The following is a 26180-nucleotide window of genomic DNA, read 5'->3' as shown; positions in this document are numbered from 1 at the left end:
GATCATTTTGGGCTTAACTGAGAGACAGCAAGACATGGCAAATACACATCTTCACCTGTAATTGTCCCAACAAAATTGCATTTACGAGTAATACCAAACTCACAAATATTTTGAAACACAAACCAAGTTAACAACCTTGTAGTCTATAAATCATGAGATTTGCCCATCTCTGTTGCCATATGTAGAGCATAAAAATGATCTACGAATGTGCTACTGTTACTTCGGTGAAATCCTGGATAATTATTGACCCAACACGGAGGAGGAGTACATGCAAAGTTTACATGTCCAGAGAATGTTCATACCAGGGAGTGCGACCAGAATTAAACTACTAATTTGCCTACCACTTAATATACCTGATAAGTCATAACTAAGGGAACCCTTTCATCATGTTACATCAGTCATGAAAAGGAGGAGCAGTACAACACAAGGACATAAATAAAGGGTCACCACAACGATTTGAAAACGCATACACATACGCATACGCATTCGCCTAAATAAAAAGTCTTGCAACTTGTAAATTATCCTACAAAGAAGATGAACCACCAACCATGGAGGTTACCCTGTTCAGAAGTGACTTGATCTCAGTCTCCAACTTGACTCTCATCTCCTGCGATATATTATCTCCTGCATTCTCTAGCATTGACGTCATCATCTGAAGATTCTGTCTAACAAACTGGAGATCAGGAGCCTCTGTCCTTTGACCTTGAGGGTCACTAATAGTAGAAGGTTTAGCCAGGTTCTTGGGCTTTTTGGTGGTCCTAGGCTTTGGCGGGCTCTTTTCAGCCGGCCAAACCTGATGCATGTTGAGGCCGCCATCTGGTCCCGAAACCCCTGATGCAGCAAATAAAACTTGGAGTCGGTAGTTTACAAGAGCTGGCCCAAAAGGACTGTTTTTCTCTAAGCTGCAAAAAGCAGTTCTAGCATCAGAGGAGTTAATAAACACAACCTGGGCAGTTCCAAATTCATTAAATACTTTTGCTTCAGAATCCTTCAATGCCCCAAATATGCAAAACGCAGACATCAGGTCTTCGGGTGTGGGCATGGGAGCCTCTGGAGCAAATTTTAAGAGTAGAGCAGTTCCCAAAGTTTCTCCATTAGTATGTGCCTCCCCGCTACTGAGATTAATATCCAATAATCCAGCATCCACTTTCTTTTTTCTACTCTTTCTCTGGGGTTTAACTTCGGGTGGAATGCATTTCATTTCAGATGGATAGGTTTCAGTAGTATTTCCATTCAAGTCCGGTATGGCAGAAACAACATTGGCAGCTTTTTGCTTTCTCTTTCTCTTCTTCAACTCAGGTACACCTTTCGTGACTAAACCAGGCCCAGTGTTCTTACTGGCATCTGATTCTTTAGTCCCTTGCATATTTAGGCCGGGAACATTTTGAAGCGAACAAGGTCCCAAGACCTGAACCTCTTTCAATCCAGCACCAACAGCTTCAATAGTTCCATTTTCACTGGGCAGAACCACACCATTAGTCAAAGAGTAATTTCCAGAAGTTAATTGAGCACCAACATTACTTCCCTTTAAATCAGGCAGTCTGGCCATTACTTTAATATCAGGGAACCCTGGAGTTTTCTTTGCCTTCTTTGTCTTTTTCACTGATACAGTTTGGCTTTCCGATGCATTAGGATCTGTCTGAAAATCTATCACTATCGAGCCACTCGTAGTTATATTTCCCGGAAAACCATCAGTAGGCTTAGTATTGAAACCTAGTGGAGTTGTATTTTCCTTCTTTCTGCATTTTGGCGTAGATTTAATTTTTGTATCCTTTTCTACCGAGCCAATTCCAGCAGTTTTCTTGACAGCAATTTCAGACACAGATTTGTAAAGGCCAACCACATCCTCAAAATCCATACAAACTGTATTTTCTTCTTTTGTTACCTCATGGGTGAAGTCGCGGAAAGCAAATTTCCGGAATGTAGAAACAAAACACTGCATGATATCAAACTGTTTACTTTCATCAGGATACAGACAATCTACAGCTGTAAATCGCAGTTTGGATAACAACTCGGCTGAAGAAGCATTTATGACTTCTGGAACAGTTATATCATACCCGGTGCTTTTCCTGCATGGATTTTTCTTTGTCTTCTTGTCACGGGAGTTAACGATACGAGCAGACCTAAAATTGTCATCAGAAGGATCTGCCATTTCGTTTGCTTCCTCATTATTCAAACCTTTAGGTAACTGGGCAGGATCAACATAAGGAAATGATAGATACTTGCTCTTTCGACGCTCTCTAGATTCATAGCTCTTTTCAAGCTTTCCGTTGGTCCCACCAACACGATCCACACTGTTAACTTCGTTACTAGGAACCTTTGTAGATAAGATGGGGCTGGGTGTCTTCATCTCCGATGAAACTACTGTACCAATAGCTTCGTTTTTAGAATCCTCAGAGTCCCTAAGACTTGATCTGGTCCTGGATTTCGATGTTTGTTTGATTGAGATAACTTCTGATGTCACTTGATTCTGATCATCACTTCTAGCATCAGTTGGCTTGAGTTGATGAATTGGCAATTGGAGGTGACCTATAGATTGATAGAAGGCTGATAGACGGTTTTGGATGATTTTACTCTCTATTATACCCGAAACAGCAACATCTCGGGCAAAACATTTGATACGTGCAAGTAATTTTTCTGGTTCGAACTGAAGCACCAGCAATTCATCAAGTTTACAACCTCTCTCCTTGGAAATTTGATCTCCTCTCTCTGCTAAATCAGTGTTTTTACTTTCTTCCGCATAACAAGGGCAAGTCAGCTCCAACTTTGCCCGTCTTCCAATCTCACCAACAGCCTTCTCAACAGCACAAAAGAAGCTTTTGGAGATGCTCTGCCTTGACATCTGTTCAAAGTAATCGTGAAAAGGCTTCAACTGTGAGGTCCTTCCCCATAACATATTACCACTTCCAAAGAGTTTGACCTGAAAACGGTCATCCCCTCCCTTTAATGTGACATTTGAAAGATCAGAATGATCAAATATCATGCCAGGCCACCATAACTGAGTATTGGTTTTAGTCCACACTAGATCACCGACATTAAATATTTGTCCATCGCAAGCAATGGCCTCCCCTTCCACATAATTCCCTTCTTCGGTATCCTTGTATCTACCACAGTTCTGAACTGCTGTTCTACCTTCAGTTCCATTATCAGGCAAAAGTGCACTTGTTTCTATTGATCCAAGTTCCACCATACAAGAAGGGTCACCATGCACACCGCTATCTACTTGATCAAAAACATCCACATAAAGAGAAATACCAGATTTAGAAACATCAATTTTGTTTCCATAATCAGCTAGATTCTGTTGCGAAACATATTGTTCTTTGATTCCCTCCTGCATGACAACCTTCGCTGCCCCTACCTCTCCATCCGCCTTCTGCAGAACCTCCTCATTTACCTCCTGCATTAACTCCTCATCCCCAACCATATCCTCCTGCGTTTCCAACTTCTCAGCCCCAACCACTGCATCCGCCTTCTGCAGTACCTCCTCATCCTTAACCTCTTCATTTACCTCCTGCATTAACTCCTCATCCCCGACCGCATCCTCCTGCATTAACACCTTTTCAGCCCCAACAACTTCAAACCCCTCCTGCATTACCACTTTTTCAGCCCCAACCTCTTCAGCTTCGATTGTCTCCTGCATTACCACATCCCCAGCCTCAATCTCAACAATCCCCTCTTGCATTACCACATCCTCATCCCGAACCTCTTCAATACCCTCCTGAATTACAACCTTCTCGGCACCAACCTCTTGAATATTCTCCTGCATGACAACCTTCTCTGCACCAACCTCTTGAGTCCCCACCTGCATTACGACCTTCTCAGCCCCAGCTTCTTGAATGCCCGCCTCATGCATCACCAACATATCATCCCCAACCTCTTCAATCCCTATATCACTCAAAGAAACTTCATGAACCACCATAAAACCACTTCCATTATCAAACCCATATCCCACTGACTCCACAAAATCCGGTCCCAGCCCACATTCTTTCCCCTCATTCCCACCCGCAACACCCTCATTATCCAAGACCCCTCTTTCCATATCCCCAAACCCCCAACAATCACCCTTATCCCCAACACTAACCCCGCCTTCACCACCACCAGCAATCCCTTCTCCACCCAACCCTTGATTCCCCACGATTCCCCCGAGAACCACCTCATCACTACCTACCACAAGCTTATCACCAGAAACCAACCCAGAACCCCCATCTACCCTTTCCCCACATGGGTTTTGCTCATTAGCCATATTCGACATCACAGTATTCTCAACAAGTGCTTTCACACTCTCAAGAATTTCCATTTCAAGAAAACCTACCAAAAAAGGTCACGCCTTTACTCCAATAATTAAACTCACAACAACTTCATTCCTTCCTACAAAAACACACACATATATCACATACACATATATACACAAACAAATCAAACTCTAAACTAGTTAAACCAAACAAACCCACATAAAATAAATCAAGATTTTCAATATATCTAAGCAAGAACACACAAATAAAAAAAATAATATAAAGGGCAAGAAAGGAAAGAGAAAGCGTACCAGAAAAGGCAGGAAAATGATTTGAATCTTGTGAGAATGGATCCCAAAATATAGATATAAATAAGTGAATTTAGGGGAAAATGAAGAAGTGTATGCAAGTGTGCAAGTAAATGAAACGTTAATTAGGGCAATAGTGTTATCAAGTGAGTGTTGGTGTTGGAGTGTGTGTGGGTAACTACAACTAGTGTCCAGTTTTAAGAAAAGGGTCCACGTGTTTTTCATGTCGGCCCCGGGAGTAGGGAAGATGTTTTTGCATGACTCATGTAATAGTCATTTCAATTTTCTCGTGCTAACACCAAGATTTTGAATGCTGAGTTCAAAAAAATTTAAAATTTATATGGTATCTAGCCTATTTAACGGTTACCGTGATTTATGGGTAAATCATAAATTTTTTCAAAAGATAAATTCAATGATTTATGGGTAAATCATAAATTTTTTGGAAAGATAAATTCAAATATAAAAAATTATATTCGTCCCTCAATTAAAAAGTATAGTAAGTATTTTTTTTACTCCGTAATATGTCAGTTTTTATTTTCTCTATATATTTCATTTATTTTGTAAGGGTTGTGCGAATGACTATGAGAATGGCAACTTTTCAAGTAATTGATATGCAATTAGCAAAGTTATATATTGAAGGGGAGAAGAACGAGGAGCTTGTTTTTTTAAGGGATGTCGAGAAGGCAACGAATGAAATGTGTCTTGTGGGGAGGTATCTTACTGTTGAGCAAGATTAAAACTGTATATATAACTCAATAATGCTGGTTTGGATAACTCAACATAGAACAATGACTTGCAAATTATCTATGTTCTACTTGAATCAGTAAAAATTGAAGATTAGATACATACGCATATGATTTTGAAAATTGCAGTAAAGAAGTCGTCAACAGAAGTCCGGGTGAAATTCATTAATATGTTCATGCATCGGAGTAATAAGGTTGAAGATATTCAAAGAAGCTCTTTGGATTAGTGTGAAGATCACAAGGGTTCAAGTGAAGTTGATTGAAGATTATAGAAGACTTAACAATACAATACAAGGATTATAATACGAAATCTTGAGAGCGGAACTAGTCGCCTGTAAACCAGACCATTGCATTAGGCGTCAGTGATCCGTGAAGGGAAACTAAGTATTATCTCTAGGAAGATTGTTAAGTGATGATTCATATTGAAGCATAATGTCAGATGAATAGTATGAACACTCGAAGATCTGAAGATTGGAAGAGGAACAACTTAGAATACTATGAAGATTAAGGTTAAAAGTTCAAAGACAAGAAGGCTTCAGTGGATTATAATTTGAAGAATATTCATTATGATTCTTGTTGGCTCCAAGACTTGAAATGACTAGTAAACTCTTTCTTATAGATGTTTATACATCGGTCGCCATCAAGAACTCAAGGATATAAGTCTAAATATCATGTCATTATGATTCTTGTTTCATGTCTCCTGTCGTCGCGTGGCTGCACCTGTGACTCCAGTATCTTTTGTACTAGATCTTAGAAACACGAAAAATTCTAAGGGAAACGTCAGTCCTCTGCATGAATCTTGGCTTGTGTCGAGTTTTGACCTTTCCCCTTGGGTTCTTGTCCAGTTCTAAGCTTCCCTAGTAGGTTGTGATCGACATCTAGCTTGTGGAGTGTCCCTAGATCGACATCTAAGCTAAAGACAAGAAAACTTTTAAGGTAAAAGTCAATTCTCTGCATGGATCTTGACTTGTGTCGAGTTCTAAGTTCTCATAGCATGCTAAAGTCGACTTTTGGCCTTCTCTCTCTCATACACATTTGGTTGACATCTAAGCTCCTCTCTCTCCTTGTCAACATCTACATCCAATTGGCTAAGCTTGGTCGATACTTGAATACGATTGGATGGATGTTGTCATTCATTTGGTCGACATATGAGATAAGCAAAAAAAATTGGTCGATATGTGAATGTTATTGGCTCTTGGAAATCAAAATACTTGGACTATATTATGCCATATCACCTATCCCCTTGTCCAAGCTACTATTCAGATCTACAGCCTATATAACAATCAAATCAACAGCTAGAAAAATACACACTTCTTTCAACATAAAAGAAATTATGCATAATTTATTTCTTAAAGAATCATTCGAACCTTTTAAGGATTTTATAAAGAGGAGTGCTGCCAAATTTTAGATACACCATAAAGTCTTACATTCTTGTAAACACTCATTAGATCTAGCACTTATAGCTTTAATTATTTATACTTGATAAGAGCTTCATCTTCTAAGAGTGAGAGGAATCATTGAATATTGTATTCTTTGTTGTAAGCAAAATCCTTGGGGGTTTTATCCTTTTAATAAAAGAATATTTACCTCGAATTGTGTGTGTTTGATCTTTTTACATTTATTTCACTGTGTTGATCGATTAAAAATGAAGAACATACATTCACCCCCTATGTGTGTGTTAATTGGACCTAACACTTACAACTAAAAATAATGGAAGAGCTATGAAAATCAGGATGGAGGACATCTGGAAGCCTGCTATGGGGATAAACATTAAGAAATTTAAAACTGGTATTTATTTATTCCAGTTTCACCATAAGGAGGACTTGAAATGGGTTCTCAAACGGGGTCATTGGTCGTTCAACAACGTTAGGTTGATTGTTGCTATTATTTTTTCAAGCTAGGGGCCATTAAGAGTACTCTTGTGGAATTTGAATTTTTTGATGTAGATCCACGATCTTTCCACTGATTTTACGTTAGAAGCAGTGGAAAAGCAACTCGGGAATTTTTTCGGTGAGTATTTTGAGTATGATATCAAGAATAATACCAGTATTTAAAAGGAGTGCATGAGGATAAAGATATGTTTAGATTTGGGGAAGCCCCTTAAACGCAAGATGAAAATCACTAGTAAGTGTGGTTCGGATTTTATGGCCACTTGCAAATATGAAGGGCTTTGTTAGTTTTTTCCCTGTGTTCTCCTTTCCCACACAGGATGTTTTTGTAGGCAATTCATGGAGAGAGAAAATGTTGACGCGGTCAAAAAATGAGGCAAATTGGCTGAGGGCACCACCGCATAGGGCAACCGGTCAAATGAGAAGCAAGTCATTACATGATAGATGTAATATCCGGGACATAGCGTGTAATTATTTTTATCAATAAATAATTATTATGTGATTTTTGGTGAATTTCTGATGACTGGTGTTGATATGTGGATATTTATATGTGGTAAAGTATATGTATGTTAATTTTATTATTTCCAAAATAAAATATAAATAATTATGGTATTTTCTAGTAATTTTTAGAATGTTATATGATTTTATAATGATTTATGAATTTATTAAATATTTTGTGAATAATTACAAAACTATTTTATAAAGCTGGGAATCGTCCAACTTCAACCGTTTTTGCGTTTTTACAACCCAAAACTCTTCGAAAAACTCCTTCCTAACCTAGTCTGATAATTCTGGGCATTTTCCGTATTTTGACTTTTTCGATCGGGATTCCGGTTTGACCCGTGCGCGTCCCGACGCAAAATTTTCGATACGATAATCGTTTCGATAGATCAACAAAACCCGTATTCTTGAAAGATGGGATATTATTACATTATTTTCATATAAATTATTTTATAAGAAGCCCGATTTGGAAAACTATCCAATACGGGTATCAAAATAAATCGTCTTTGCAGTTACTTAGCGGCTAAGTAACTTATTTATCGATCCAACACGTACTAATATTCCATAAATATAAATAGCCCTTTTCTTATTTCATTTTATTCGTATAATCATAATCAATCAGTAAAAATATATAATTTACAGAGAAAACCCTAATTAATCGTCGCGTTCTTGAAAATCAAACTCACAAACGAAGGCGTTATCGAATTCGGAATCGAGCGTGCCATATAACAAATCGAAGCTCTCGAAAAGCTCTTTCTGAATCAATCATCACTTTTGGTGCAGAAATCAAGGTCTTGATCTTATTGAATTGTTTTATTTCGAATTATTTAATGATTAAAATAGAAATTTTTGATTTTGATGTTGTTGATGTGATTTGATGCTTGAATTATGTAAATAATTTTATCCTGGTCATTTTGGTATATTATATGACTGATTTGGAGTTCAATAACATATAGAAAATTGAGTTTGATTCTCGAAATTTAAAACTAGGGTTTATAGCTTTGAATGTTATTAATTGAAATTTGGGTAGTTCTTTGTTTTGGGTTATTGTTGTAAATTGATTAGATCATCATATAGATCGTGAAAAGACAAACCGAATGATATATAGCAGGTTAACAAATGATTCCTGGAATGACTCAATTGACTTCGCCAGAAAAAGTTCGAGTTCGTCGACGGTGAAGTTTCAGACGAATTTTCTGATCAAAATATGCATTATTTCTTGATTCTAAACTATTATATAAGTTCCTGGCATCATGTTCTATAACTTTGCACGTTTTTAGGCTGATATGGGCTCGAATGAGGTTTCGCGGTGAGCTTGAGGTCGCCGGGCAATGGCAACCGCCGGCGCGGGGCGAAGAAGATGGCGAAAATGCCATTTGACCCCCTGGTTTGTTCAGTTTTGCAATATAGTCCCTGGTGTTTTCAAAATTCAAAAATTAGATTCTTGTTTTTATTATTTACAAAAATTGTATTTTCTTTTTATATCTACTTTCAGAAATTGTTTTTATTTATTTTAAATTCCAAAAATCAATATTTTTAATTCTGAAAATCATTTTTAATTTAAAAATAATCTTAATTATTTAATTAATTAATTTTAGTTGATAATTAATTATTTAATTAGTCAATTAATTTAAATATTGATTGATTAATTAATTTAATTAGTTATTAATTAATTTTAATTAATTAATTAATTACATTTAATTATTTATTTGGATATAAAAATTCCAAAAAATAGTTTCGAGCTTTAAAATATTTTTTAAAATTATTTCCAAAGCTCGATAATTATTATTAAATTGTTTTGAAGTCAGATTCGGGTGTTCGAACCCTATTATTTAATTATAAAATGATTCGGAGACCCGTTTTAATTCCGAAAAATGATCAAAATTTTGTATTAAATACTTGGAAAATCATTTTAACTCCGAATCTTCTTTGAAAAATTATTTGGATCGAATATCTTGCGTGCTATGTGCTACTGCTATCTGATGGATGTGTTATATGCCTATGTGGTTATTGTTTGACTATTTTAGTCGTAATTTTCAATCCGTAAGTCGGATTTGGGTAAAACGAAGGGTAGATAAGAGCTTGTAACGTCTATGTGACGATTAAGATAATATGAGATTAAGTATTGATAGATACTCGTGATATCAAACAGAGAAAAGCAAGGCATAGGAAAGAAGATCAAGTGATCAGTAAATAGAACTGAAGCATAGAAAAAGAATACAAATGATCGATGAATAGAAGCAAGGCATAGAAAAAAAAGGAAAGTGATTGATGAGTAGAACTGTTAGATGAGTACAAGTAAAGTTAGAAATCATGTGTGATAAGACAAGTATGTTAGATATATTTGATAATGTCATGGCTAATATGATTTATGTTTAGTTTTCAGATCTTACTTAAACAGGACAAATCAGTACTTAACTGGGAATCAGTACTTATACTGGAAGTCAGGACTTAAGGATATCAGTACTTATATTATCAGGAAATAATCATCAGAAGTTGGATATCAGAACTTAAGTGCTGAAGGACGATCAGATAAGGACAATAGATGATTAAAGGAAAGAAGATCGAGATAAACATAAGAAGAGATATGCATGAAGAAGGAATTCTGTGAAGAATGGAATACTTGGAAGAAAAGATATCTGATTGATATATTTTAGGAAGCAGAATTATATTCCATATCAATTAGCGATTATCTTGTAACTGTGTAGTATATAAACACAGACATAGGGTTTACACTATAAGTGTTATCATATTCGAGAAGATTATTCATTGTAATCCTAGCAGCTCTCGTGATATTTGTTCATCACTGAGAGGTAACAGTTCCATACTGTAACAGAGTTTATTGTTTCAATAAAGTTTGTCTTCTGTTACTCAAGATATTAAAGTTCGATTTGATTGTATTTTACACTGTATTCACCCCCTCTACAGTGTGTGTGACCGAACAAGTGGTATCAGAGCTTATATGTTAACACACATACAGTTAAAGATCCAAACACAATCATGTCTGACACAGAAACTCCAACTAAGCCTACCAAAATTGAAGAACCTTCAAAGACACAAATCCAAAGTTGGTATAAAACCATCAGAGTTCCCATACTGAGACCATCTGAATATGCCATATGGAAGGTGGGGATGACCATGTTTCTGGAAGCTACAGATCCAGAATATCTTAATAGAATCAAGGAAGGACCTCACAAACCAACCAAGCTCGCTGTTGCAGTTGCAGGTGAAGCAGCAAAGACCGTACCAAAGGAGAAGAGTGATTATACTGCTGAAGATATCGCATCAATTGCTAAGGATGCTAAGGTTCGACACTTACTGCATAGTGCCATTGATAATGTAATGTCAAACAGGGTAATTAACTGCAAGACTGCTAAGGAGATATGGGATGCTCTGGAAACAAGGTGTCAGGGAACTGATACAATTAAGAAGAACAGGAAGATAATACTCACTCAAGAGTATGAACACTTCGACTCAAAGGCTAATGAGTCATTGACTGATTTATATGATAGATTTGTCAAACTCTTGAATGATCTGTCACTGGTTAATAAGGAGTATGATCTTGAAGATTCAAACCTTAAATTCCTGTTAGCTCTTCCTGAATGTTGGGATTTGAAGGCAACAACAATAAGAGACAACTACAGTCTTGATGAAACAACTCTTGATGAAATTTATGGAATGCTCAAGACTCATGAACTTGAGATGGAACAAAGAAGCAAGAGGAAAGGAGGAAAGTCAAGGACAGTTGCTCTTAAGGCTAAAGAAGAATCCCCCAAGGCAGCTACCTCAAGGAAAGACAAGGGTAAAGTTCTGTTCACAAAGTCTGATACTGAGTCATCAAGTTCTGAAAATGATGATGACTCAGATTCTGAAAGCTTGCCTGAGACTGATGCTGATGAGGAGATGATGAAGCTGTGTGCTCTTATGTGAAAGGGATCACAAAGATTGCATACAGGAAGTTCAGGAAGGGAAAGAAGTTTTCCTGGAAAGGCATAAGTTCTGATAAGAAGAATTTCAGAAGATCTGAAGGCAGAGGAGGAAAGTCTGATAGAGGAGATTATACTAATGTCAAATGCTATAACTGTGGTGAGAAAGGCCACATATCTCCTGATTGTAAGAAGGTAAAGGGTGACAAAGGCAAGGCTCTTGTCACAAAGCGGAAAAGCTGGACAGACACCTCAAACTCTGAAAGTGAGGAGAACTATGCGTTGATGGCAAATGCTGATAAAGAAAGTGTTGAGAGCAGTTCTGAAGCTGCTGAAATAAAGGTACCTCAGACTACTTATGCTTTTCATACTGATGATATTAATGAGTTGAGAAGATATCTTAAAACCATGTTTGTTAGTTATAGAGATCAAACTTTAACATGTGAAAGATTAACTTATGAAAATCTTGCTTTTAAGAAAAGAAATGATTTCTTAGAAAAAGAGTTAGTTATGTTCCATCAAACTCAGAAGGATAGAGATGATGCTTTTTATGTTAGGGATGAAGTGCTAAAAATGAATGAATCTCTAAAAACTGAGTTAGAAAAGGAAAGAGAGATAATCAGGACTTGGACTAACTCTAGCAGAACAACTCAAAATTTGCTAAGTAGTGAAACTTGGAAAGAGGGCTTAGGTTATGGAGAGGATAAGAATGATAAAGGAACAGTAGAAATTAAACCTGTTGTTAAGCAAAAGCCAAAGTTAAAACCTGTTAAGTTTATAACTGTAAAGTCTGATAATGATAAATCAGAAGTTAGAGAGGGATTAACTTCTGACAAACTAAAACAGGAAAAGACAGCTGAAGTAAACATAGGCTTAATGACTAAGAAGCAGCTTAAGCATAAGCTGAAAGATGTTAAGAATGTAAACAAGGTAAAATCACCTAGGAAAAATAGGAATGGAAAGGAAGGTATGAATAAAAGCAATGATTATAAACCTGTTCCTGATGCTCCTAGGAAAACATGTCATAACTGTGGAAGTTCTAACCATCTGGCTTCTTTTTGCAGGAAGAATAAGAACATTAACTCCTTACCTTCAAAATCAGGAATTAAGAGTCAGTCTGTTAGATATAAACCACAGAATCCTTGTTTTCATTGTGGTAGTTTATGGCATTCCATTTATACTTGTAAGGAATATCATAGTTTGTACTATGATTATTATCAATTAAAACCTTCTTTGAAGAAAGTTTCCATTGTTCCTTCTAGTGTAAATTCTGATTCAAAGTCTGATAGTGTAAGTTCTGATAAGAAAAATGTTAACATAAACTCCGATGCTAAATCCGCTGCAAATGTTAACAAACTTGATAAGGCCAAAGGATCCAAGCAAGTCTGGGTCCTTAAAACTAATCATTAGTGGTTTTTGTGATTGCAGGGCAACAGGAAAAATATTCTAGTTCTGGACAGTGGATGTTCAGGACATATGACTGGAAATAAAGCCCTGCTATCAGACTTTGTAGAGAAAGCTGGCCTAAGTGTTTCTTATGGAGATGGCAACATTGGAAAAACATTGGGATATGGCAATATCAATCTTGGGAATGTCATCATTAAAGAAGTAGCTCTGGTCTCAGGACTTAAACACAATCTGCTGAGTATAAGTCAAATTTGTGACAGAGGATATCATGTTGATTTCTTTGAAGAACACTGTAAAGTTGTGAGTAAATCTGAAGGAAAAGTTGTTCTGAAAGGATATATGCGTGGTAACATTTATGAAGCTAAGCTTTCAACAAGTACTGATGGCTCTGTAATCTGTCTGATGAGTAGAGCATCAATTGAAGAAAGCTGGAATTGGCACAAGAAACTCTCTCATTTAAATTTCAACAATATAAATGAGCTGGTCAAGAAAAATCTTGTGAGAGGACTGCCAAAGTCAGTATTTGCTCCTGATGGCCTTTGTGATTCTTGTCAGAAGGCCAAACAAAGAAAATCTTCATTCACGAGCAAGAATGAATCATCAATTCTTGAGCCTTATAATTTACTACATGTTGATCTATTTGGTCCAGTAAATGTCATGTCTATTGCAAAGAAGAAATATGCTTTGGTCATAGTGGATGAGTTCACTAGATACACATGGGTGTATTTCTTGTACACAAAAAGTGAAACCGCATCTATCTTGATTGATCATGTCAAACATCTGGAAAAATTGGTCAAAGATTCTGTGAAAACCTTAAGGAGTGATAATGGCACTGAGTTCAAGAATTTGATAATGGAAGAGTTCTGCAAAAACCATGGAATAAAGCAGGAATTTTCTGCTCCTGGAACTCCACAGCAAAATGGAGTTGTTGAAAGGAAGAATAGAACTCTCATTGAAGCTGCACGTACAATGCTTGAAGAAGCAAAGCTTCCAACCTATTTCTGGGCTGAAGCTGTGCAGACTGCTTGTTTTACTCAAAATGCAACACTCATTAACAAGCAAGGAAAAACACCATATGAGATGGTGAAGAAAAAGAAGCCAAATCTGAAGTACTTTCATGTATTTGGATGCAAGTGTTTTGTTCTCAAGACTCATCCTGAACAGCTATCCAAGTTCGATCTAAAAGCTGATGAAGGAATCTTTGTTGGATATCCACTTTCCACAAAAGCCTTTAGAGTCTATAATTTGAGAACAAAAGTGGTCATGGAATCTATCAATGTCTCCTTTGATGACAAGAAGATTACTGGTCTTGAAGATTTTATTGACCATGATCAGCTGAGATTTGAAAATGAAGACTCAAATTCTGATACTGAAAATCCTGACAGTCTAAGTCCTGATACTGTAAATTCTGATGGAATAAACTCTGATGTTATTGAAACTGTGGTGACTACGTCAAAGGAAGATACACCTATGCAGGGGGAGCATACTCAAGATCTTACCACATCTCAAGAAACATCAGAACATACATCTGGCTCTTCAAGTTCTGATTCGTCAAGTTCTGATAAGTCAAGTTCTGATAGTGCTGAAAATCTAAATTCTGAAGAATCCAACTCAGAGAGCATAGTTTCAGGGGGAGCATCAGAAAATGAAAATGAAGACAACATGGATCATGGGGGAGCATCCAGTTCTAGAGAAAACCTTCCATCTGCAAGGAAGTGGACAAAATCACATACACCTGATTTGATAATTGGAAATCCTGATGCAGGTGTCAGAACTAGAACAGGTACTTCAAACGAATGTCTTTACAATTCTTTTCTCTCTCAGACTGAGCCAAATAAAGTGGAAGAAGCTCTTCAAGATGCTGCTTGGGTGCAAGCAATGCAGGAAGAGTTAAATGAATTTGAAAGAAACAAAGTCTGGACCCTAGTGCCAAGACCAAAGAATAGATCTGTTGTTGGTACAAAGTGGGTATTCAGAAACAAAACTGACAGTGATGGCATAATTACAAGGAATAAGGCAAGGCTGGTTGCAAAAGGATATTCTCAACAGGAGGGAATTGATTATGATGAAACATTTGCACCAGTTGCTAGGTTAGAAGCCATAAGGATATTTTTGGCTTATGCTGCTCACAAAAAGTTTACTGTCTTTCAAATGGATGTGAAAAGTGCTTTTCTTAATGGAGAATTGGAGGAGGAAGTATATGTTGAACAACCTCCAGGCTTTATAGATTCCAAACATCCAGATTATGTCTACAAGCTTGATAAAGCACTTTATGGACTTAAGCAAGCTCCTAGAGCATGGTATGAGACTTTAGCTCAATTTCTTCTGGAAAGTGGATTCAATAGAGGAACAACAGACAAAACACTGTTCTACCTCAACCATGGAAATGACTTACTTTTGGTCCAGATTTATGTTGATGATATCATCTTTGGGTCTACAAACGACAGACTTTGCAAGAAGTTTGCCAAACTGATGCAGTCAAGGTATCAGATGAGTATGATGGGGGAACTTAGCTATTTTCTGGGCCTTCAAGTTAAGAAGAATGAAGAAGGCACTTTTATTTGTCAAACTAAGTACACCAGAAACTTGCTGAAGAAATTTGGAATGCAAGATTGTTCAAGTGCATCCACTCCCATGGCCACTACAACAAAACTGGATAAGGATACTGGTAAATCACTAGATGTTACTGATTACAGAGTTATGATTGGCTCTCTACTCTATCTAACTGCTAGTAGACCTGATATCATGTATGCTACCTGTCTTTGTGCAAGATTTCAAGCATATCCAAGAGAACCTCACTTAACAGCTGTGAAAAGAATTTTCAAGTATCTTAAAGGAACAGCTGATCTGGTATTGTGGTATCCTAGAGAATCAGATTTTAAACTAATAGGTTACTCAGATGCAGATTTTGCAGGTTGCAAAATTGACAGGAAAAGCACGAGTGGAAGCTGCCAATTTCTTGGAGGCAGATTGATTTCTTGGTTCAGCAAGAAACAAAAGTCAATTTCCACATCAACTGCAGAAGTAGAGTATATTGCCGCAGGAAGCTGTTGTGCACAGATTCTTTGGATGAAGAATCAGTTACTGGATTATGGGTTAACATATTTCAAAATCCCTATTTACTGTGATAATCAAAGTGCTATTTCTATGACAGGTAATCCAGTTCAACACTCTATGACAAAACACATCAGCATCAGGTACCACTTCATAAGGGAACATGTGGATGAAGGTACAGTGGAATTACACTTTGTTCCAACAGAGCAACAACTAGCAGATATCTTCACAAAACCATTGTGTGAAGCCACTTTTACAAGATTGGTAAATGAACTTGGAATTGTTTCAGGTTCTTTCTCTAAATCTGCTTAGTTTTGTTCTGTTATATCAGACTTTATGATCAGTATTTACAGAATTTAATCTCTTTATGTATTCTGTGCTTAATTGTCAAATGTGTTTAAGTACTGACTGTTGTCTGATATATGTTTCTAATCTCTGATAAGTGATATGTTTGTTTAAGTAACTATTCAATCCTATGAGGATAACTGTGCTAGATGCTGATCTAGTAGTCTTCAATAAACAAAGGATCCCATGTAAGAAGTAATTATTTCTGTGGAAATCTATTGACACAAGCAAATTCTGATAATTGAGATTAGTTGAGTTTACTTTGTCTATCTTATTACTAAGTCACAAATTAAAATAATGCTACTCATCTGTTAAGTTCTGGTACTAGTAAATCTGCTGAATGCACTAAGTGCTGATAAACCTCACTTATCAAAAGAAAAAGCAAAAGGATCAAAGAATAAAATCAGGTACTCCTTTTAGATCTAGAGTAAAAATGTGGAAGGGACGACCCAAGTGCATTGCTGGTATTAAGTAAATATGCATTAGAAAAGCAAAATATTTTCTTGGTGACTTTTCACACTCTATGATTACTGGAGAAATACTCTGATAATAGCATAAATTCTGATACGCAGTCGTGACTCACTTACATTGAGAAGCCACTGTGAAATGGAATTTAAAAAGATGCATAAAATTAGCACAAAATAGTTGAGATGGACTCAAGCATGGACTCATTCAACAGTAGGTTTCAGAATAATGACAGCTCTTTAGCAAAGTTTTAGTTATGCCTTATTTCTAAGATGTACTGAAGTGAATCAGACTTTACTCTGTGTCTGACATTTAGCTTAATGCACACACTAATCACTCCATTTGAATGATGAAAATTACTGTGGTGATCTATGTTATTTTCGATGAACAGCCATTGTGTCACATTGCACAAATTCTGAGGACAAGTTCTGGTTGCATGTTCTGATGATTAAGTTCTGAAGAATGTAACTCAGAACTTGTATGAGGACTTACTAAGATAGGCATTCCTTTTTCGAGTTAAGAAATTATGTTCTGATGACTGATAAGTTCTGATATAAGTCTAAGTTCTGATATTACAGTCTAATTCTTTACTTGACTTATCTGTGGATAAAATTTGATAACAGTCTCGGTTCAAACTAGAATATGTTGAAGTGGAAGATTAATAGTCACTATGGTTAAGATTAGTGGTACTCGTACTTGAACAGTCAACTTTTACTTGCTTCTTGTGCGCATTAAACCATGTTTTCTCTTTCCAATCAATGTTTTTCTTTTTCCAAGTCTGGGGAGACGAGGTAGAATTAATTCTACCTGTCAATATTAAATTCTTTGCGTCTCCTGGCATTCTCTTGCCTATATAAGCAACCACTTCACATCAGCCTTCCCATCAAATCTTTTCTCACAAATTTACCTTCATACTTTTTCTTTCAAAAACACCATGGTCAGATACAACATGTTTTTGAACTATGAAACCTTCAATATGGAGCTAAGCTGTGCTGAATGGCAGCAGGAATGGCACGTCACTGCCATTCCTGATAAGATATGGGACTCTGTCCCACATGAGGTACTCACCCACCTCCTGTTCTTCTATATGGATTACCATCGCCATCTGGAGCGATTGGAGGAGGAAAGGCTGGAAGCTCTCCGCCAGCAAGAGCGAATCATTCGACTCGCCATTCTGTTTGTCGAGAGTAGGAAGAAGAAATGATTTATTTTCTTCTTCCTATTTTTCTTCATCATCAGCCTTGCCCTGCTTCTTGAGCGAGGACTAAGGCTGTTGATGTTAGGTTTAGCAGCTTAGGGAAATCTTGTATAAATTCTGATGTACTTTCAATTTCATGAATGTATTCACTTGATATATTAATGAAATTTGTTTTTGTTTCAAGATTTTGTCTCTGAGAAATTTTGTAATGCATTGATAAATCCTGATAAATATTCATATTCTGATGACCATATAAATTCTGTTTTAATTTAAGTTCTGATTTTACCTTATCAGTACTTACTCATCTGATTTATCATGGTCATTTTCACTTGATTTATTTTCAGAATATTAATGTTGCAGTGAAAATAATTAAATAAGTGGGAACGGTTTCAATTTTGAATTAAAACTGTTTCACCTTGATTAATGGAATATCTGGGTAAGTGGAACTGTTTTTCCTCGAAAAACGGCAAGTGGGTAAGTAATGATTACTGTTTTCTCGAGCCCAGTAACTATCCGTTATTACTGCATGTCTGACAGGTGTCCAACGATAACATTTTTGTTCAGAGTATAAGTAAGAAAGAGAGAGGTTTTTTTTAATCTTTTATTTCCCTTCATACTTTTTCTCTCTACTTGTTTTTACTCTCCTTCTTCTTCTAACGTTGGTTTTTCATACAGATAATTTATCAAACACCTAACAGGCACTCTTAAATTTAAATTTTTCACATGGCACATAAGGATTTAATCATTGATGGAGCTAAATTTGTTCCAAACAACTATGCTGCAATTCTTGATCATGCTGAAGCTCCATCTGAATTGCATTTTGTGCAAGATCTTCTTGCACACAGTGAGATTGGGTATGCATTGACCCAACCTTCAGTCTTTTTGAGCCAACAAGTTCTGACATTTTGGCGGACTGGGCACTTTGATAATGGTGGTATACATGGCTTTTCCAGTATTGTTTTCGAAGTGGGTGATTCTTCATATGCAGTCACTCCTGGTACAATACGCAGGGCTCTTCATCTCCCATAAGGATGTACCTTTTCAATTCCAGAGGAATCAGCTCTTCAGGAGTTAATGGCCAGTTTGGGATATGAACAGAGTTTGGCAAAGCTTGGGCAGTTGAAACGGGCTCATATCAGAAGAGAATGGAGCTTCTTCTTCGACTGCATCACTAAAGCTTTTGGGAACAAGTGTTCAAATTTTGATGCTCTTCCTATAATGAGTCAGCACATAGGGTATGCTATTATAAACCAAACTCATTTTGATTTTGCAACTGCTATAATTGGTTTTATTGGGGATATGATAACAGAGGATAGGAATGTTGTGTACTTTGCTAGATTCTGTCAACTTATATATACTTTTTGTACTGATGAACCTCAATTAGTCAGTTCCTCAACTCCACCTTTCAAGGTTGCAAAATGTTACTTTAATGACCTGATAAATGCTGACACTAAGAAATCAGTGGTTAGACCTTTACAGATTCCTTAGTCTGTAAAACAGATCTTAGTAAATGTTGATCCTGATACTTATAGCTCTGTTTATTCTGATGTCCAACCAACAACAACCACCCAAACATCACAACAACCATCAGCACCTACCACTCATTCTACTCAACCAACCCTCAGGCAATATATCAAATCCTATTTCTCTACTTCATAGACTGTTCAACCCTCATCCTCAGCACCTACTGTGAAGCCTTCCTCTTCCAAACCTAAGAGGACAAAGACTGTTTCTCAAACACCTCAAAAGAGAAGGAGGATTGCCTTGAGAGATGAATCTGATACTGAGGACCAGGTTCCTTCTTCAGAACCTGTTATTGATGAAGCTGAGAAAGTGACCTCTCAGAAGGATTCTGGAATTGGGGGATCTAGGCTTCTCAAGAGGCTTAGAAGAATGACAGTTTGTGAAACTCCCAAGGAATCCAAATCTACAAAGAGATACAAGAAACAGAGGGCAAATAGGCCAGTTTCAGATGATGAAGAGGAAGCAGCTAAGGAAGGGGATCAGGAATCTCTGATCTCACAAAAAAAGGAATTTGCTAAAGTCACTTCTTCTCCATCAACTCCATCTCAGGAAGCTGTTCCTGAAAAGGCCAACACACCATCTGTATCTCCTGTTGTACCAGGCACAAGTTCTGATATTGATGTTCACAACTTGGTTGTGTCTGAAGTAATTCTATCAGAAGCTCCAACATCATATAATCCATCCACAACACCTGTTACTGATGCTGTTCAAACTCCAGAGTTATCTACTACACCTTCTCTGCATCTAGATGCTGATGATCAGAATTTATGTGAGCATCAGGATATGGCTGTTGATCAAAATTTAGAACCAGATCAGCAATTAGAGGATACTGAAGCCTTCATTGCTACTCACACTGTTGTTTTATCAGAAGTTACTGATTCTGTAAGTTCTGATGCTGCAAATGCTGGAGATACTGGTGATGCTGCTCCAAATGCAGATGCTGATGCAGCAGGTGAAAGGAATATGTCCTAAGTCCAATCATGTATTAGGATTTAGGAATAACTTTTTATGTAATCTGTTTTGATTTCATTGATATTAATAAAGACTTGTTTTGTTTTTATTACGGGCTTTATCTATTTAAGTGTTTAAATAAGATATACCATAGTTTAGAGTAAAGCTTTTTATGGATTATGATGAGATCATAATAGTGAGACCTAAAAAGATGATAACTCTAAACTTAAATTGTTCCTGGTCATAGGATTACTAACTGGTAATTAATAATCCGCAAAGATCGGTACATACTATGCTTGCTTCATTATGAAGGATGTCTGTTCTCATAGACATTTGTGTGGTGACACTATAGCTAGTATGTAGGTGCTTATTATGGAATAAGTTCACTGAACATGACTCGCCTAGCTGAACAACTGATGGAGTTCACTCACGTGTCAGCAATTGTTCGCTAAGTGATAGTTGTACAAGTATCCTTAGACTTGAGGTCATCATAGTCATCTTGTGTACACTGAACTATGCTTTGGTTTAGTTCTTAGTCTCCAGGGACAATTATTAGGGCTCTTCTGGGTATAGGAATTTGTACACGAAGATAGTGTATGATCAATAAAGGATCTACCCCTTCCAGTGAAGGAAGCGAATGTTCAAGGCTGATCCACTTATGCTAGTTCAGGAATCTCTGGCCAGAGTGAATGAAATTAGAAAGGAGTTTCTAATTTGCATAGAACTACGCATAAATAAATGGTAAGCAAGTGATTAAATTAGATAGGCTTGACACGAGATCCATGCCTTATATTTAATCGGGACATTGTAGGGTAGAAGGAGTTTATTGTACGGTAACTATTCACTGACAGGTTCTTGGTATTCTAAGCAGTGAATTCATATTATCCGGATAGTCGCGATATGTTGAGAAGCATCACTCACGATGTAGAATAAATGTGATTAATTAATTAATCATATTTAATAAATTGGAGAATTTATATAAATAATGATAAAATAGTTTTATTATTATTTATTTCTACTGCCGGCTTAATATTGAACCTACAGGGTCACATCATAAAAAGAGAATGATTTATTGGTGGAGGAATTAATTAATAATGGCTAATAATTATTTATTTGTGAAATAAATAATTAATTGGCAAATTTAATAATTGATTAAATGAGATTTAATTGATTATAAATTAATTAAGAAAAGTTCTTAATATTATTAATTAAGGATTTAATTTTTGGAAATTAAATCAAGAGAGAGAATTATTTCTAAAGTGTTTAGAAAAAGGATTAATAATTAAAAGGTGTTTTAATTATTAATGAGAATAATAAATGGGATAATAATAATAATATTTATGGGAAAATTTCAGCTGAAAATTTTGCCTATAAATACACTATTATAGACCCTATTTTATTCGAACCCCAGAAACCCAAAAGTTTCAGAAAACCAAATTCTCTCCACCTCCTCCTCCTCCTAAAAGTCGTTTTCTTGGTGGATACCGGTGGAGTGCTTCACACTTGAGGAGCAACTGCTAAGGATCTCTGATCGTTGTCTCCGAATTAATTTAAAAGATTAGATTCGATCCCTCGAATTTTTATTCACGATTTATATGCTTTTATTTGGATTTTGTGTGTGTAAAAGTGTTTTGCCATGCCCCGCTGCGATTAAAAATCCTACAATGGTATCAGAGCATAGGTTGTATGCATATAGATCTGTGGTAAAAATTTCAGAATTTTATGTGCTTGTATGAATTAATTATGATTTTTACAAGTTATATTATGGATTAATTTTGTCTGATGAGAAATCGTTTCTCAGAATAATTTTGATTGTTGATCTGGGTTCTACAAGTGTTGTAGATCGTCTGGGTATTTTTTTCATAATTTTATGATGTATAGATTTTTTATTATGAATTTTTTGAAGTTCTTGTAATTAAAATTCGTAATTAAATAAATCTTATATATATTTATATGATTTGTAAGTATATATGTCTGCATCTGTCTGTGATGTTTTTTGGTGCTGCTGAGTTGTCTGTGCCGCACGGGGAACAGAGAAGTAACAGGGTTTGTCAGGCGCACAGCAAACGCTGGGAAAATGGTGTTGCGCATTCTGGGAATGCGTTACACCCTGTAACGCATTCACGGAATGTGTGACACCTTTTAAATGGCTTAAAAGGCTGTAACGCATCACCGGAATGCGTTACAGGGCTTGTAACGCGTTCCTGTAATGCGTTACAGCCCGTCTGTTGATTTTAAAATTGATTTTCTGGGAGTTTCGTAACTCCGTTTTGGGCGTGCAATATACCGTTGGATTCGTTTTTCCGAGACGGATCTAATGGAGTGATGAATTTTAGTTTATATAAAAGTTTTTAACTGTTTATATTTCCATGAAGTGTTTTAAAGCTGTTTTTGACTGTTTTTAATTGCTTTTAAATGCTTCATGTGATATATAGAGATGTATAATGCTTAGACTAATGTGCTAGATGATATAACATGCCTACCTTGATGTTGATTCATGTTGATATATGTGATATATGCTTAGTTTATCATGCGATGATAGATTTAGGTGAACTTAAATGAACATAAGGCGTTTGTTAGACAACCTAGTATGGTGAAATTTTTTCATAACCTTAAGAATAATATTATGAATACAATCATGAGATTCTTGTGTTTGTGAAACACATAATTGAATATGAATTTTCGATATGAGATAAAGGATGATTCTGTCAACAACAGATTTCTATCTGTAAGAAAGGGTTATTAAGTGACGCCTCTTGACAATGCTCCACCCGATCTGGGAATCGTCTGATTATTGATTATTGATTTGAAATATTTAATTTAAAAGGAAGAATCTCTTTATAATATGATTATGATTGTAACGTAATATAATCCCTCTAAAATTAAATAATATCAAGTAGTAATTGGCCAATGATACAACGGGCTTGTGTCGGTTATAGCCTTCCAACATGATAGAAAAGTAGTTCTTATTTTTGAATCATTGTCGGTTCGTGCTACAGCCGAGGGCTTTGATTTCGAAATAAGAAATACTTGTCTATTACATAGAGATGTGTACATTGAATAAGAATCTAAAGGTCGGTACGTGCTACAGCCGTGGGCTTTTGGGGACTGATTCAACTGTACGGAATGTTGGGTTAGACTTGACTTGGAATATTGAGTTTGTCTTGCTACAGCCGAGACTCAATTATTCAAGAGGCTAAAGTTTGATTAGGGAATAACATGAGATGTAATTGACAAGAGTTGTCTGCCTATTGAACATTACATGGCGGTTCGTGCTACAGCCGGGGTCGTGTAGTCGAATGTAGGATCCCTATTCCCACTAGCATTATGAATGCTTAATTTTTCACGTAGGGGGTTGAATAAATTAGATAAACTAGTGGGAGCCACTTATGAATAAAGACCCGATTCATATAGTGTTTTGAAATGAAATCGAATATTTGCTAAGTGTTGTTATGTGTTTATCATTTACAGATTTACTATATTATGTCTTCTGCACTATCACTCAGGAGCATACTAGATGCTCACAAGTTGACTGATCCTAATTTAGCTGTATGCTTTCACTGTAACAAGTTAGGGCACTGGAAGAGAAACTGTAAGATTTACCTTGCAGAATTGAAGAAGAATAAGGGTAGTAAGACTACCGCTTCTGATTCAGGTATGTTCATGATCGAAGTTAATATGTCACTAGGTCAAATTTCTACTTGGGTATTAGATACCGCCTGTGGTTCTCATATTTGCAATTCGTTGCGAGGACTAAAGGGAAGTAGGAATCTTGAAAAAGATGAGGTGATTCTACGTATGGGCAATGGAGCAAGGGTTGCGGCCATAGCTGTAGGATCATTTAGTTTACATATGCCTACGGGCAAGACTATTATTTTGAATAATTGTTATTACGTTCCCTCTATCGTGAGGAATATTGTTTCTATCCCTATGTTGGATTTGAATGGTTTTTCATTTATTATTAAGAATAATGAATGTTCTATCCTTAGAGATAATGTTCTTTATAGACGTGGAATTTTAAATAATGGTCTGTATGTATATGACGTAGAGCATGATTTACTTCAGATTGAACAAACTAATAAAAGAAAATGAGATGATGAAAATCTGACCTATTTATGGCACTGTAGGCTAGGTCATATTAGTGAAAATAGACTTCGGACATTGCATAAGGAAGGGTTACTAGACCCCTTTGATTTTGAATCATATCCTACATGCGAGTCTTGTCTATTGGGTAAAATGACCAAATCTCCATTTAGTGGACATGGAGAGAGGGCTGCAGATTTGCTAGGATTGGTACAAACAGATGTATGTGGACCAATGTCTACGCAAGCCATGGGAGGATTTTCGTACTTCATTACTTTCATAGATGATAGATCTAGATTCGGATATGTGTATTTGATGAAACACAAGTCTGAAGCCTTTGAAAAGTTCAAGGAATATAAACATGAAGTGGAGAAACAAACCAAACACAGTATTATAACTCTTCGATCAGATCGAGGTGGTGAATACTTGAATGGAGAGTTTCTAGATTATCTCAAAGAAAATGGTATAGTCTCCCAGTGGACTCCTCCATATACTCCACAGTTGAATGGGGTATCTGAAAGGAGAAATCGAACTCTGTTAGACATGGTTCGGTCCATGATGAGCTATGCGAATCTTCCAGTATTCCTATGGGGTTACGCATTGGAAACCTCGGCATATTTACTGAATAAGGTGCCTTCCAAATCTGTAACTCAAACTCCGTATGAGATATGGAAAGAAAGGAAACCGAGTCTTAAACACGTTAAGATTTGGGGATGTCCAGCTTATGTCAAGAAAGTTGACCCTGATAAGCTGGAATCTCGATCCGTAAAATGTAGTTTTGTGGGATATCCTAAAGAGACTTCAGGGTATTACTTTTACACCGATCATCGGGTGTTTGTCTCCAGACATGCTACCTTCTTGGAAAAGGAGTTTATCCTTGAAGGAAATAGTGGGAGCAAAATTGAACTTGATGAAGTTCAAGAAGCACAAACTACTACGGTTCAAGTGGAAACACCTGTTCAGACTGAACAACCTTCTGTGGAACAGCCCATTCGTAGGTCAGAGAGAGTGTCTCGCCAACCTGAGAGGTATTATGGCCTTGTCATTGAGAATGACAATGAGTTGTCAATCATTGATGAAGACGACCCTAAGACCTATAATGAGGCTATGAGTAGTGTTGACTCTGAGAAATGGCATAGTGCCATGAAATCCGAAATGGAATCTATGTATACCAACCAAGTATGGACTCTGGTTGAAGCGCCTGAAGGTGTTAAGCCTATTGGCTGTAAGTGGGTATATAAGAGAAAGATTGGAGCAAATGGCCAGGTGGAGACCTATAAGACTACGCTAGTGGCAAAAGAATTTAATCAAAGACAAGGAATTGACTTTGATGAAACCTATTCGCCTGTAGCCCTGTTAAAATCAATTCGGATTTTGCTTGCGATTGCTGCTTACTACGACTATGAGATCTGGCAAATGGATGTGAAAACGGCCTTCCTCAATGGGGAACTTGAGGAGGAAGTGTATATGACACAGCCGGAAGGTTTTCTTTCCAAGGGAAATGAACACCTTGTGTGTAAGCTGCTGCGAACCATATATGGTTTAAGGCAAGCT

General features: G+C 36.6%; 1 protein-coding gene across 1 annotated transcript; it reads right to left on the bottom strand.

Moving 5' to 3' along the window:
- Positions 1-220: 220 nt before the first annotated feature.
- Positions 221-4734, bottom strand: LOC141693745 (serine/threonine-protein kinase ATM). The gene is made up of 2 exons (XM_074498906.1): positions 4544-4734; positions 221-4368 (listed from the first exon to the last, which is right to left on the bottom strand). The coding sequence occupies exon 2, from the start codon at positions 4295-4297 to the stop codon at positions 524-526; it is 3774 nt and encodes a 1257-aa protein (XP_074355007.1). The 5' UTR covers positions 4298-4368; positions 4544-4734; the 3' UTR covers positions 221-523.
- Positions 4735-26180: the final 21446 nt, after the last annotated feature.

This window comes from Apium graveolens, chromosome 10 (genome assembly GCF_009905375.1).
Source record: "Apium graveolens cultivar Ventura chromosome 10, ASM990537v1, whole genome shotgun sequence".
NCBI classification, from domain to species: Eukaryota; Viridiplantae; Streptophyta; class Magnoliopsida; order Apiales; family Apiaceae; genus Apium; species Apium graveolens.
Note: the sequence above shows the minus strand (reverse complement) of the source record. Positions and strands in the feature narration are given on the sequence as shown.

Coding starts and splice junctions, on each gene's coding strand:
- LOC141693745 (XM_074498906.1), bottom strand. CDS start 4,297: ATGGAAATTCTTGAGAGTGTGAAAGCACTTGTTGAGAATACTGTGATG.